The 13,881-nt window shown below is 37.0% G+C and overlaps 3 protein-coding genes across 3 annotated transcripts; 1 reads left to right on the top strand and 2 right to left on the bottom strand.

The window, feature by feature from the left end:
- The first annotated feature begins 1,024 nt into the window (after nucleotides 1–1,024).
- Nucleotides 1,025–3,312, top strand: cimap1b (ciliary microtubule associated protein 1B). The gene is made up of 7 exons (XM_060878269.1): nucleotides 1,025–1,125; nucleotides 1,714–1,833; nucleotides 2,175–2,378; nucleotides 2,502–2,603; nucleotides 2,681–2,802; nucleotides 2,901–3,041; nucleotides 3,176–3,312. Exons 2-7 carry the CDS (start codon nucleotides 1,722–1,724, stop codon nucleotides 3,269–3,271), a joined length of 777 nt encoding a protein of 258 aa, XP_060734252.1. The 5' UTR covers nucleotides 1,025–1,125; nucleotides 1,714–1,721; the 3' UTR covers nucleotides 3,272–3,312.
- LOC132851399 (E3 ubiquitin-protein ligase TRIM39-like) lies at nucleotides 2,876–7,850 on the bottom strand. Its single transcript, XM_060878268.1, has 6 exons — nucleotides 7,431–7,850; nucleotides 7,004–7,099; nucleotides 6,677–6,907; nucleotides 6,565–6,587; nucleotides 6,351–6,469; nucleotides 2,876–6,244 (listed from the first exon to the last, which is right to left on the bottom strand). The coding sequence occupies exons 1-6, from the start codon at nucleotides 7,833–7,835 to the stop codon at nucleotides 5,700–5,702; spliced, it is 1,419 nt and encodes a 472-aa protein (XP_060734251.1). The 5' UTR covers nucleotides 7,836–7,850; the 3' UTR covers nucleotides 2,876–5,699.
- Nucleotides 7,851–9,518: 1,668 nt separating this feature from the next.
- On the bottom strand, nucleotides 9,519–13,488 carry trim35-30 (tripartite motif containing 35-30). The gene is made up of 6 exons (XM_060878267.1): nucleotides 13,046–13,488; nucleotides 11,774–11,869; nucleotides 11,398–11,628; nucleotides 11,282–11,304; nucleotides 11,068–11,186; nucleotides 9,519–10,927 (listed from the first exon to the last, which is right to left on the bottom strand). The coding sequence occupies exons 1-6, from the start codon at nucleotides 13,448–13,450 to the stop codon at nucleotides 10,380–10,382; spliced, it is 1,422 nt and encodes a 473-aa protein (XP_060734250.1). The 5' UTR covers nucleotides 13,451–13,488; the 3' UTR covers nucleotides 9,519–10,379.
- Nucleotides 13,489–13,881: the final 393 nt, after the last annotated feature.

Raw genomic sequence — 13,881 nt, 5'->3', positions numbered from 1 at the left:
GGCAAGAAAATTACACAATTAGATGTAGGCCAAAATGCCATGAACTATACACTCTCAGAAATCAGGAAAAAACTACATGGGTTGTACATATATGATATAAACTATCTAAGTGACTACTTGATCTTTGTATGCTGGTGCATTGCAATGCCTTGTGCAAAGTTAGGTCTCTCAAGGATTTTTCACGAGAAGGTAATTGTCACGAGACTGTAGATTACAGCAGCAAATTATCGCTAGCCTTAATAATAATAATAATAATAATAATAATAATAATAATAATAATAATAAATAATACATTTTATTTTAGGGTACCTTTCAAACTCTCATGGTCACCTTACAAAAAATATATACAAATAGACAACAGAATAATAAAATAAGTTAAAAGAAAAGAATAAAAATTAATAGTAATATTTAAAGTCGAGGAAGCTTTAGTTTTATTTTAGTTTCACTTTAAGAGAACCATTGTTATTGTATCAAATGATAGAGACTTAAGCACTGTTGTACGTCGCTCTGGAGAAGGGCATCTGCCAAATGCTGTAAATGTAAATATAAATGTAAAATAAAGTAATAAAAAGAGAATAATGGACAAGTTCAAATATGAAATGCACTTCTAAACATGTGAGTCTGGATTTAAAGCTTGTTAGAGAGTTTATCAGTTTATCTGATGTCAGCAGGGAGACTGTTCTAAAGGCTGAATTATATAGAATTATATATGAATTATTAGAATTATAGGTCTAATTCATTAGATGGGTTGAAAATGGTTTGAAAATGACAAGTCATGTTTGGTGTGTGCAAGTATGTAATAAGATTGAAATATTTATAACAAGAGTTGACCAAAGTGTTTAGAGTATGTAGTTAAGATCATATGAAACCCAGTGAATAGCATACAGTATCTGACCATGAGGCTTTTCACAAAGCGTCCATCATAACACGTCTCTAAGGTGACGGGTTGTCATAGCGACAGTGAAGTACACAGATTCAGAATTCACAAGTGTTTATACGTGATTCTGCTCTTGCACGTGCGTCCGTCCCTGCGTCGTCCGCTCGAGACTCCGGTGCGATCATTAAAAAAAAAAAATCTCACGATTCTTCTTTTTCATCGATTTAAGAAAAGAAATCGATCACAGCGTGAGTTTTTGTTCGGTCCTGTTCAAGCAAGTAAACTGATTTAAACTAGCATAAAAATAGCACAGAGTCGTTAAACAAACCCTGATCTTTAAATCTCTATAACCTTTATATATAAAGCTTATAGAGATTTGTGTTTAATATATATTAGAATTATTTGTAATTATAGACTTGTTTGTGTTTAGAAGCGATTGGAGGACATAAAAACTTTGCATTGCATTTCAGGTCTGTAAACTCATTAGGTTATGGATGTGATTATCTACTTATGATGTAATCATGCAATTATGACGTAATCACGCAATTATGATGTGTTTGCATAGGTGTTCATTAGGACGTGTAAAAATAGATTTGATTCTGATTCTGATTCTAAAACCTCCTCCATGGCTTCACAACCCTGTTGCTATGACACGCACGGTCACATTCACCAGCTCTTTTCTATTCCATTTCTTTTCAGTCTTATTGATTTATTTAAATTCACTTTTTACTTTTGTCCTGAAGCCAGGACTGGTGCATGTTTTAATTCTAACTATAGTGTTAATTGTAGAGTTAAGTTCATTTGGAATACCTGTCTGATTTGTTGGTCTTCTGCAGAGTAAGGCATGGATGATTCTGATGGGTGGGTTGGTTCCTGGAGGCCTCACAAGCCAAGAGGACCAATTGCTGCACTGTACAGCGGCCCTGGGCCTAAGTACGCCCTCCCAGGGGTTACAGGTAAATGACAGAGCAATCAAAATCTACACTGCCAGAAAGAACAATACATAAGTGTGTAGTGCAGCTTTTGTAGCATTAACAAGTATGAGCGTGAGTCAAATAAATGAGTTAAAAGCGTGGCATAAATGAAACAAATAATACTAAAATAATTTAAATGAAATTAAATGTATTAAATATTTAATTTGTTTATGTATTAAAAATAATTTACATACTAAATATACGGCAGGTGTTTGCTGGGCCGTTACCACCCCAGTGACAAGGAATTGTACACTTTAAATACTTTTCGTTTCTGAGTACATTGCAACTGAATATTATTCCTGCATGTGCTTTTTGCTGTTCAGGTCAAAATGACCATGACCCACGGAAATGGAAGGCTCCTGCGTACAGTTTTGGAATACCTTATATGTACAACAGAGAAAGTGGCACACCTGGACCCACCTATCTCATACCCTCTAATATCACTCGAACTGGACGCGATGGCAACCCTGCATATTCAATATATAGTCGACCAAAAGATGTTAAGCTCTTCCAGAGCCCAGGACCAGGTTGGAACATAGATATAAACATGCTTCCATACAATACGCTGTACTGTTTTAGAAACTCTCTCTCTCTCTCTCTCTCTCTCTCTCTCTCTCTCTCTCTCTCTCTCTCTCTTTCCATCTATGCAGGGACCTATCGCCCAGAAAAAGCAGAGGTGTCATGCTTTTATTCCGCCCCCTCATACTCACTGTCTGCTAGAACCAATTTGTTCCACAAGGACCAAACCCCAGGTATGCGCTACACCTCTGTACCCAGGTTGCATTTTTTATTCTGTACCATGCACTGATTCTGTTTTTCCTCCACACAGGGCCTGCTACATATACGCTTCCCCCAGTGCTGGGACCAGGTTCAGTGTGTAAAAGATCTGCTCCAAGCATCTCTCTCAGTGGCCGGAGCAGAATTGGCAGCTTCCATGAAGACCTGAAGAAGGTAAGAATCACATGAAAAAAAAAACACATAAAAGAAATAAAGAAATCTATGATTTTATTTTTCATGTGTTTTTTTGTTTCTTATTTATTTTTATTTAGACTCCAGGTCCTGCGTCATACAGAGTTGTTGACCCAGACATATACAGATCAAAATCCCCGCAGTATAGCCTTATAGGACGCAGCAGCTTGCCTGGTGATGCAGTTCGGAACCCAGGACCTGGAACTTACTATCCAGAGAAGGTAGATTACAGTTTTATTTATCTTGACAGAGGTCTATTGATATAATTATTAATGCAGCTTCAAACTTCACACACACAATTATAAAATATCCTTAAACTGACACATTCACTGTTTATATATGTATATCTTTGCAGGTGTCCACCACAAGATACAAAGCTCCCAGCTTTTCCTTTGGCATCCGTCACTCTGACTACATTGCCCCACTGATTTTGGACGACGACAGTGATTAACCATCACCGCAATCTTGTCTTTTTATAAAGACTATCGAACAGCAACGACTCACTAACGAAAACTAAACTCTAAAACACTTCAAATAAACCATGTTTAATCTTCTAAACCAAGTTTAACATGAAGATTCTCATTGTGGTCAGCTTAGGTTTCTTGAGAGCAGTCTAGAGTAGAGTTCTAATCTGATGATTTGCATCTTTTTAATCAAAACTAACAGAATGATCCACTTCTTGTTCAATATGAGCAGAAATGTGTCTTGTACCAACAATGCTGGTCAGTAACATCGCACATAGCATCATTTTTTTTAACCAAGTGGCTTGCAATTACTTAAAAATACAAACTGTTTTATTGGATTAGTGGCGAAGCAATGGTGTTGCATAAATCATTTAATTTCCTAATGATATATGTATTACAAATTACAAATACTTTTAAATTCTTGCTGGTGGAAAGAAGTACATTCAACTCAGAGATTTCCTGGCTGCTAATGAATCAATGACCATGGAAGAAAAAAACAACAAAAACCTGAAATTGTTATTTCTGGATTCTGTGAACTTCACAAATGTTTTCATCAGCTGTATGCAGTGTGTTGAAATGAATGCTTAATTACACTGAATGGGGTTGGCACTCCGTCCAGGGTGTATCCTGCCTTGATGCCCTATGACACCTGAGATAGGCACAGGCTCCCCGTGACCCGAGGTAGTTCGGATAAGCGGTAGAAAATGAATGAATGAATGAATTACACTGAATGACAATTACATAAACAAAGTTGGAGGAATATAACATGTTATTTTAACAAGACCTCCTTCTCCAACACAGTAAACATGAATGAATCATAAGGTACATTAGACAAACAAAAACATTATTCTGACATTATTGCCTGATATTATCCTGACATTATTGCCAAATCTCCGACTATGAAAAAGAGGTACTCTGCATTAGGTGAGAGAAACAGTTGTAAAATGTTTAATACAATACTAATTTGCTTCACTCTATTGTATTGCATCCTGCTACTAAGCAGAACACAAGTAAACATAACAAAATATGTTTTGTGAACTTTCAGGGTAAATAAGGACTCACACTTGTGAAACCTGTCCTGCATGGCAGTCCATTGTGATTATTGAATGTTACTAGCCCCCTCTTGTGGAGAACCTTCAGCTTGTATAGACAAATACGTGTGTGAATTTCTTGTTAATTCAGGTGGTAGATTAGTTACAATTACCCGAGCTGTGACTGTGTGAATGTGTATTTGTACATGGTCACTGTAATCCTAACCCCGTCCAGAATAACCCTGACTGAAGATGACTGAATGAAAGCATGAACCTTTGAGATCCTGATGAATAAACAGCAAAACAAAGCCGGATAATTCTGCACAGTACACAGTGTGTACTTTAAATTTACGCTGAGCACACTGACAAAGACTGGCAGGAGAGCTCCTGTTTCATTTATCTTCTGCTTTGTTGTATTGATAGAACGACTGATACAAGACAATGTCCTTAAGCATGTATTGGCACTGCAGGGTATGTCACAGGCACTAAAAGAGCAGACTCTGTACCTCAGAGCAAAGCTATTTTGCAATCAATTATTTATGACATTATTTGTGACATTATGCATTATGACATTATTTGTGACATTATTTGTGACATTATGCATAGTCATCATCTGACCTGCATTTAATATATGTGAGTTTTGAGCCTGCTGTTCTGAGATAGAATTTTCCGTTGTAGAGGAATGTCCCTTAGCAAGTCTTGCAGGGCCATGTGTACTTAAGAATTATCTGTAAATGAAAGAGGCTAATTGTGTGACTAAGGGTTATATAAATCCAATCTTTGTAATAATAAATTGCTGCTCATGAAAATGTGTTTATGGGGCTGTGGAGATGCTGGATCATCTACTGCATATCAACAGCTGCAAGATTAATTTTTGACTTTTAGGTTGTAACATAAAATCATCCTAATGTTTAGTGGACATCAGTGTAGTCAGGTGTAGTGATTTTATCACAAGTAAGGAAGTTTTAAGGAGGTAAAAAGAGTACACCTTTGCATGTGATAAAATCAATATAACACACATCCTCTCATGGCTTATTACTTTATTACTGTATGTGATAACTTGCACTTGCACATTTCTTAAAATCAGTTATTAGCTAAACAATTGTCCCTGACACTTCTATTCGATTTAGCGATTTCTATTCTATTCTATTTATTGATTTATTGTCACCTATACAAGTTTGTACAAAAGTGAAATATCCAAAAACAGTGTTAGAAAACTAGTTCCAGCATGATTCAACATATCTGGTAAGGATTACAGGCCTTGATCAAGGACCAATAGTGGTAAGCTGCCCATAAATGGGTGTGAACATTCAGCACATTAACCGCTGAGTCACTGCTCTAAATTATTGTTTAGCTTGAGTTAAGACATCGTGTCTGGTGTTATCTAACTGTCTATCTGAATGGACACTGAAGACTTTACTGGTAATATTCTCAGAGGATGGAGTTTACAGTGGCTGTAAAAGTAAGGGAAAACTCTTTCCCTGAAAGTCTGTTTGAAAATGTGCAGACAGGTGTTCTGGGCTGAGTCGGTGAAGATCACCTTGCCCTTGTTAAAGTCCACCTGAACCCTGATCCTCTTGATCTTCTCACTAACACGCAACAGCGTCAGGATCTCAGGTGCGTATCCTTTACCGTATTTGTCATTACAGAAACCCACATACCACAAACCGAACCGTGAGAGATTTTCTCTGTGCTTATACACAGACTCTGAAATGACTCCTACGGCCCAGGCTGTGTTGTCTCCAACCTCGACGTCCCAGCAGTGTGTGCCTGAATTAAAGCCCTCAGAGCCTATGGCACTTACATAACCCTCAAACCTCTCTGAGTTATCAGGAAGCTGTTGCAGCTCGCCCGTATACGAAACCGTTCTTAGATCATCAGAGACTAAGAGGCCGGCGTGAGCAGTGTTGGGGTCAAACACCACAGGAGCTAGAAAGAGAGTGGGGAATAGAGAAGAAAGCAGTAAACGTTTCACAGACGTTTGCTTGAGCTATATATGTTTTTATATTTTTAGCACAATACCATTAATACTCACTGTATTGTACAAAGCTGTGTATCTTCTCTGACACTTGGAAGCTCAGGTTGCTCAGATGCTTTGCCACATTGATCAGAACTCCAGATAACTTCTCTGGATTTTCTAGTTTAGCTTGAGTTCTAGAAGAAAATTCATAAGTTTAGACAGGCATGGAGTGCAGTTAATTTGGTGTGACAATACAAAAGGAGAACAAAAAATAAACTGTTTTACTCACTTTTCTAGTAACGTATTGTAGTTCTACAAAACAAGAAATATAAATTGTTAATTATGCCAAAAAAACAAACAATAATTTAAAAATTAGTAGCTGAAGCCAATGTCTTTTTTACCAGTAGAAATGGCAAATCTTCTCCTTGTGTCTTTCTCTCAATGGCTTTGATGGTGTCCAGGATGCAAGATATTTGAATTGTGATCTTGTCAATCTTTTTCTTCACCATCTGACTTCTCTGTTCCTCTTCCTCTTTTAGTGCAGCTATTCTATCCTCCTCTTCATCCCAGAGAAACTGGTGAAATTTCTTGAATTCCATCCTAATCAATTCCTCTGTGTGTTGGCTCTGCATCTAGAGATATATACAGAGTACATGTAAATATCTTTAGTGAAATATAAAAGAATGAACACTCATTAAAAAAAAGTACAAAGTACTTTTAGTCCTCACCTTAATGTGCTCTCCGGTATTAATACAGGATTTTTTGAAGTCCTCGTAGATTTTAATTTTCTCATGTAAGGGCTTCAGTTTCAGCATGAGTGCCTGCTACATGGGTGGAGGACAAGGAAATATTACAAAACTAAATGCTGTGTAATTAAATCAGGAAACCAATACTTCTACTAGGTCTCAAATATCTGTACCTCTGCATTGTTCAACACTTTCATACAAATTATGATAGCAGCTTTTTTTCAGCAGGACAGACAGTTAAAAAGTCTAGGAGGACCCGTTTGACAGGACTTTGCACTCAAAAACTACAAACAATATCTTTATACATGAATAACGTTCCTGTATTTTCTCTAGATCATTGGCAAATTGAATTTGAATTATAAACAAAAATAAAATAAATTGTATTTGACATAATAAACTAATTCTATACCTTGAGGTCTTGTGATGCTTCCCGTATGGAGCTGACAGTGTGCCTGCTGTGTAATCTGGAGTTCTTGCACTTGGTACAAATAGGTCTCTGATCCTTCACACAGAACAGAGTAAGAGCTTCATGGTGTATACTGCAGAGACCCTCCATCTCCACTGACATCCTCCGGTTGCGCTCCTTCATTACCGCTTCGCACATGTTGTGCAACACAATGTTGACCGGAGGCTCAGGGGTGGAGGACACGGTCCTGCAGATAGGACACTCTAGAGCTCCTCTCTGCTGCCAGAAGGTGTTAAGGCAGCTCTTACAGATGCTGTGGGAGCAGGCCAGGAGTAAAGGCTCCCTGAAGATGTCACAGCACACAGGACAGGAGAAATCATCTTCAGTCAAAGAAGGTCTGGAATCCATGTTGTCAACATGCACGTAGAGCAGCACTCCTAGCAGCCTTCTAAGAGTTATCCCAAACACTGGGCTGTGGGGAGGAGCTAGTGTGAACAGTCACACAATACACACACACACACACACACACACACACATATATGTATATATATATATATATATATATATATATATATATATATATATATATATATATATATATATATAGAGAGAGAGAGAGAGAGAGAGACAGTTGGGGATGTTGTCTGTTCTTTCTAAAGTTTAGCCATTAGTTTAATTACAGCTGTGTTTTAAAAAAACACTTTATGTTGTGTTTAAAACGGCAAGCATGCAAAAACCAGAGATTTAACATTTAAATCAACTTACAACTTTTTGTATTCATAAAGTTCTACCCAAAGCATCGACATGCTATTCTATGTTCACTTCATCAAAGCAAAAGTTATTTCATGTTTCATGGTAAACCTCCTGTTACAGAATGTCACAACTCAACCCCAGAAATGTCTATTTCCAGCCTGAACGTGAGATTTGTTTGCTGAAAAATGCTAGAGTATTTAAAATTCCTTTCCATTTTTAACCCATCTTTGTTTCTTTCATGTCATAGATTATAAAGTATCGCATCTAAGATTGTATAGAAGAGCTCTGCCAGAAGAGCTAGAAGCCTACGTGCAAATGATATGGTATGTATGAAATGTTGACAGGGGACATATTTTAAGAATGAAACAGTGAGATTACACAAATTGTCAAGATAACTTGATTAATGGGCATTGCAAAAAAAACAAAAACAAACTGCCTGAACTTTGACCGAGATGTTACACTGAATTAAGAGTTACTATGATTGCACACTAGATGTGGAAGTCAGTAATAGCTTTGTTTCTGTAAACAATTCTGCATTATCTGATTTGGGCAAGTAGAATCTGATAAGATTCAGTTCAAGGTTTTGTATGTGAGTAAATATATATATATATATATTTCTATGCATCTAAAATGCCGGCGAAAGTTGTAACATCTGGTCAAGTGTGTGAATTAACAAATATTTTTTATGAGTGGTGAAATTATAGAGCAAAAATAGTCAGGTCTATAAATATATGGACAACGACGCAATTTTTTTTTTAGAACTTTGCCTCTGTACAGCACTCCAACGTATTTAAAAAGAAGTTAGCAAGATACGACTGAATTGTAGACTTTCAGCTTTAATTCAAGGAGTTTACAAATATTCTTTTAAGCATTAAGGAAACACAGACTTTGTTTTTTTTTTTTTACAAGTCCCTCCATTTTCCCAGGATAAAATATAACTGGATATACAAAAAATAAATCTGATTATAAAGACACAATTACAAAAATTGACCTTCCTCTCTTGAGTTCCTTTGTCAGGTCTTTACATTTTTCTCTTCAGTAAGTGAAAAACATGTTCATTTGGGCTGAGATCAGGTGAATGAAACAGACATCAAGGACATTCAATTTCTTTGTGTTTAGAAGCTCTCGGTTTGCTTTGGATCATTATCTATTTGTACTGCAAAGCACCATGCAATCAGTTTTACAGCATTTGACTGAATTTGATCATATAGTACATCTCTATACATCATCAGCAAACACCAGTGACTCTGCCACCGGCAGTCATTCATGCCTATATCATAACCCTGCCTTCACCATGATAATGTACCTATTACATAACACAAGGACGATAACCAAATACTGGCTTTAGCACTTTATTCAAGAAGAAATAGTCAAGAAAAGTTAGCAATTTACAAGTCATGTTACAACCAACGACTGCTCCACCAAGGCAACTAAAGATTTCAGTAACAAGGCACTTAATTGAAACTTGATTGAATGATTTGTCTTCAACTTGAAAATAATTTGATATGATTCTGATCAGATTTTTGAGAAGATTGCTCATCAAAATTAAAGCAGTGTCATAGGTTTCAGGCTTAGACATAGATCCCACAGTGCAAAAAGGTTCTTTATTTTTATTTGAAATTAATTCAGAACAACAAGAATATCCCATCATATAGAAGCACTCGGTACTCTCCCTGTTGGTCACTTTAAATCTGGGGTGTGAATCATATGGCTATTAGACTGTGACTGGCATGATAAAGGTTATAATCTGGCACCCCATATTAATATATAATGATTACAAATGAACATGGTTTGGGAGCTGTAATTAAGACCATATTTTCGGCTACAGACAAAGGTTTCTAATGGTATGGGATTCTTTATTAGCAAATTAAAAATATGATTGTGTAGTCATGTTCCGAAATAACTAATTTAGGGGTTTCACAGCAATTGTGGTAAATATTTTTATAAAGGCAAGGCACCTTTATATTTTATTCACTGGATTATGACAGGAGAATTCATCCTGGCGGAACTGCCAGTCCATCTCAGGGCACCATCCACACTCACATCCACACCTAGGGGCAGTTTAGTATAGCCAAAACCAGCATGCCTTCTCATAATAAATTGCCCCTAGGTGTGAATGAGGATATTAGTGTGTTTGTGTGTGTGTGTGTGTAAGACAGCTTTATTTTAAATTCTTCCTGAGTCTAGTGCTGTCTGGTGTTATCTAACTGTTATCTGAATGGGCATTGAAGACTTTACTGGTAATATTCTCAGAGGATGGAGTTTACAGTGGCTGTAAAAATAAGGGAAAACTCTTTCCCTGAAAGTCTGTTTGAAAATGTGCAGACAGGTGTTCTGGGCTGAGTCAGTGAAGATCACCTTGCCTTTGTCAAAGTCCACCTGAACCCTGATCCTCTGGATTGCTTTGCTAACTCGCAGTGGGGTCAGAACCTCAGGTGCGTATCCTTTACCGTATTTGCCATTAGAGAAACCTATGTACCATATGCCAAACTGTGAGAGGTTCTCTCTGTGCTTACACACAGACTCTGAGATGACTCCTACGGCCCAGGCTGTGTTGTTTCCAACCTCAACATCCCAGCAGTGTGTGCCTGAATTAAAGCCCTCAGAGCCTATGACACTCACATAACCCTCAAACCTCTCGGAGTTATCAGGAACCTGCTGAAGTTCGCCTTTATATGCCACCGTGATTAGATCATCAGAGACCATCAGGCCTGCGTGAGCAGTGTTGGGGTCCAGTGCGACAGGGGCTGAAGTCAGAAAGAAGACAGAGATGGTGGGATTGGTCTACGATCACTTTTATGTGCTTGCAATAATGATAACACATTTTTTAAAAAGAAGTAAATTACAAAATGGTTTCACATTTTAGTGCAACATGCTTAATACTCACTGTATTGTACAAAGCTGTGTATCTTCTCTGACACTTGGAAGCTCAGGTTGCTCAGATGCTTTGCCACATTGATCAGAACTCCAGATAACTTCTCTGGATTTTCTAGTTTAGCTTGAGTTCTAGAAGAAAATTCAGAAGTTTAGACAGGCATGGAGTGCAGTTAATTTGGTGTGAGAATACAAAAGGAGAACAAAAAATAGACTGTTTTACTCACTTTTCTAGTAACGTATTGTAGTTCTACAAAACAAGAAATATAAATTGTTAATTATGCCAAAAAACAGATGAACCAAACGATAATTTGAAAAGTAGTAGCTGAAGCAAATATTTTACCAGGAGAAATAGCAAATCGTCTCCTTGTGTCTGCTTCTCAATGGCCTTGATGGTGTCCAAGACGATGGATATTTGAATTGTGATCTTGTCAATCTTTCTCTTCATCGCCTGACTTCTCTGCTCTTCTTCCTCTCTCAGTGCAGCTATTCTAGCTTTCTCTTCATCCCAGAGAAATTGGTGAAGCCTTTCAAATTCCTTCCTGATCATTACCTCTGTGGTTTGGCTCTGCTTCTAGAGAGACATACAGCATATATACTGAGTTGTGACAAACTGTAGCCCAGATTAATTTGTCTGCCACTCTTCATGCTGTCCTAGTGGGTATAAAGGTCTATAACTGAAACAAATAATATATACTTGATGTTATTTTAGTCCTCACCTTTATGTGATCTCCAGTATTAAGACAGGATTGTTTAAAGTCCTCATAGAGTCTAATCTTCTCATGTAAGGGCTTCAATTTCATCTGGAGTAATTGCTGCATGTGGACAAACAAGGAAACATTACTTTTTGCAAAGGTGTTATGTTGAACAACCCAAAACTACAACTGTGTGACTGAAATTTGTTTATGTGTGTTTGTAACATGCTGTTTATGTATATAAGCATAGGTATAAAGGCATGTACATTTGATCTCGGCAATACATTTGACACTAAATAATAGTTAAATCTTGCTGCATACTTTTATTACATCTTGTAAAATTTCCAATATAGGTCAAATAGGTTAATACTGAAACATACACAAACTGCTATTAAATTGTTATTCAGATTATTAGTGTTTGCAATATTAGGTTTAGTACGTATGTTTTAACTGATGAAATTATATTAGACACAGCAGATGGTAAAATGACATGTTTTATTTTTACGTGAATTTGATTGGATGTTTTAAACCAAAATGTAAATAAAATCTATGGTTTTAAATTAGAGAAGACGGGACCTTTGAGATTTGGTAGAACTTTGTAGGTCTTATAAAAAAATGTACGTTTTTTTGGGGGGGAATGTAATTATGTACAATTACCTAAATGCAGTAACGCTCAAGTAAAGTGTAAATAAACCCAAAATAAAAGTCAAGTATGGTAACAAACATTTCCCACTACTGGTTTGAACATACCTATGTAGTTATAATTGCAGGGCACCATGGAGATAAGATACAATATAAAATACGGGTTGATCATTTTCCATACAGCTGAAATGAATAAGTTTGTTTATATTTGAATTTATATTTATATATTTCAGTTTTCACTTTATCAAGGTTGTGGTTGTTTCATGGGCTGCTGGTTGGTAATTCATTGGCCACTCAGTTGCTTCTGTTTACATCAAACTAGTGTATGATATATGATGTATGATATACATCAAACTAGTGTATTATATATATGAGCCTGATACATGGTGAATTATTTTGCACACAGTTCAAGGTAAAAATAAACACCTTATGGTTGAATTACTCTGTATAAAGTGTATACTCTGAATTGTCATTAATATTATGCTGTCAAATATGACTTTTTAGAGAGGAGCTAATAGACTGGAAGGACCTGTTTAGTAGTACATTTGACTTGTCAACTACATCTCAGGTGCTCCCTTTAAAGAACACATTTGTCAGTGAAACACAAAACATAAACTAAAAAACAAAACCATATGTACAAAACTAATTCCATACCTTGAGGTCTTGTGATGCTTCCCGTATGGAGCTGACAGTGTGCCTGCTGTGTAATCTGGAGTTCTTGCACTTGGTACAAATAGGTCTCTGATCCTTCACACAGAACAGAGTAAGAGCTTCATGGTGTATACTGCAGAGACCCTCCATCTCCACTGACATCCTCCGGTTGCGCTCCTTCATTACCGCTTCACACATGTTGTGCAAAACGATGTTGACCGGAGGCTCAGGGGTGGAGGACACGGTCCTGCAGATAGGACACTCTAGAGCTCTTCTCTGCTGCCAGAAGGTGTTAAGGCAGCTCTTACAGATGCTGTGGGAGCAGGCCAGGAGTAAAGGCTCCCTGAAGATGTCACAGCACACAGGACAGGAGAAATCATCTTCAGTCAAAGAAGGTCTGGAATTCATGTTGTCATACGAAGAGACGATGGAGCATCTGTCGGTCCTTCATTTGGGTTTTATCCCAAATACACAGCTGGGGGGTGGAGCAAGTGTGAACAGTTCTATTGGATGGATGCAAGAGTGCACATGAAAAAAAAAGTATGCAAATATGCAAAGCCTTTTGGCTGTTTGCTTTCTGGAAGACTAACATGCCCTTTTTACCCCCTTTACATTTACAGTATATGATAATTAACGTGATGTTTACAACGTCATAACTGCGTTTTTATTAGAATGAGAACTGAAATTAACTATGAAATAACATATGTTGGTAATAAATTTCAATTCTATTTCTAAACTAGATTTATATTACTTATTGATGCTCAGATGTAATCGTTTTTCAGTCCATTCTTTTGAATGCCGGTTTTAATGGTTTTACATATAATCCAATCTGCTGCTTA

Source organism: Tachysurus vachellii, chromosome 9 (genome assembly GCF_030014155.1).
Source record: "Tachysurus vachellii isolate PV-2020 chromosome 9, HZAU_Pvac_v1, whole genome shotgun sequence".
In the NCBI taxonomy this organism is placed as follows: Eukaryota; Metazoa; Chordata; class Actinopteri; order Siluriformes; family Bagridae; genus Tachysurus; species Tachysurus vachellii.
This window is presented reverse-complemented; position numbering and strand designations above follow the sequence as displayed.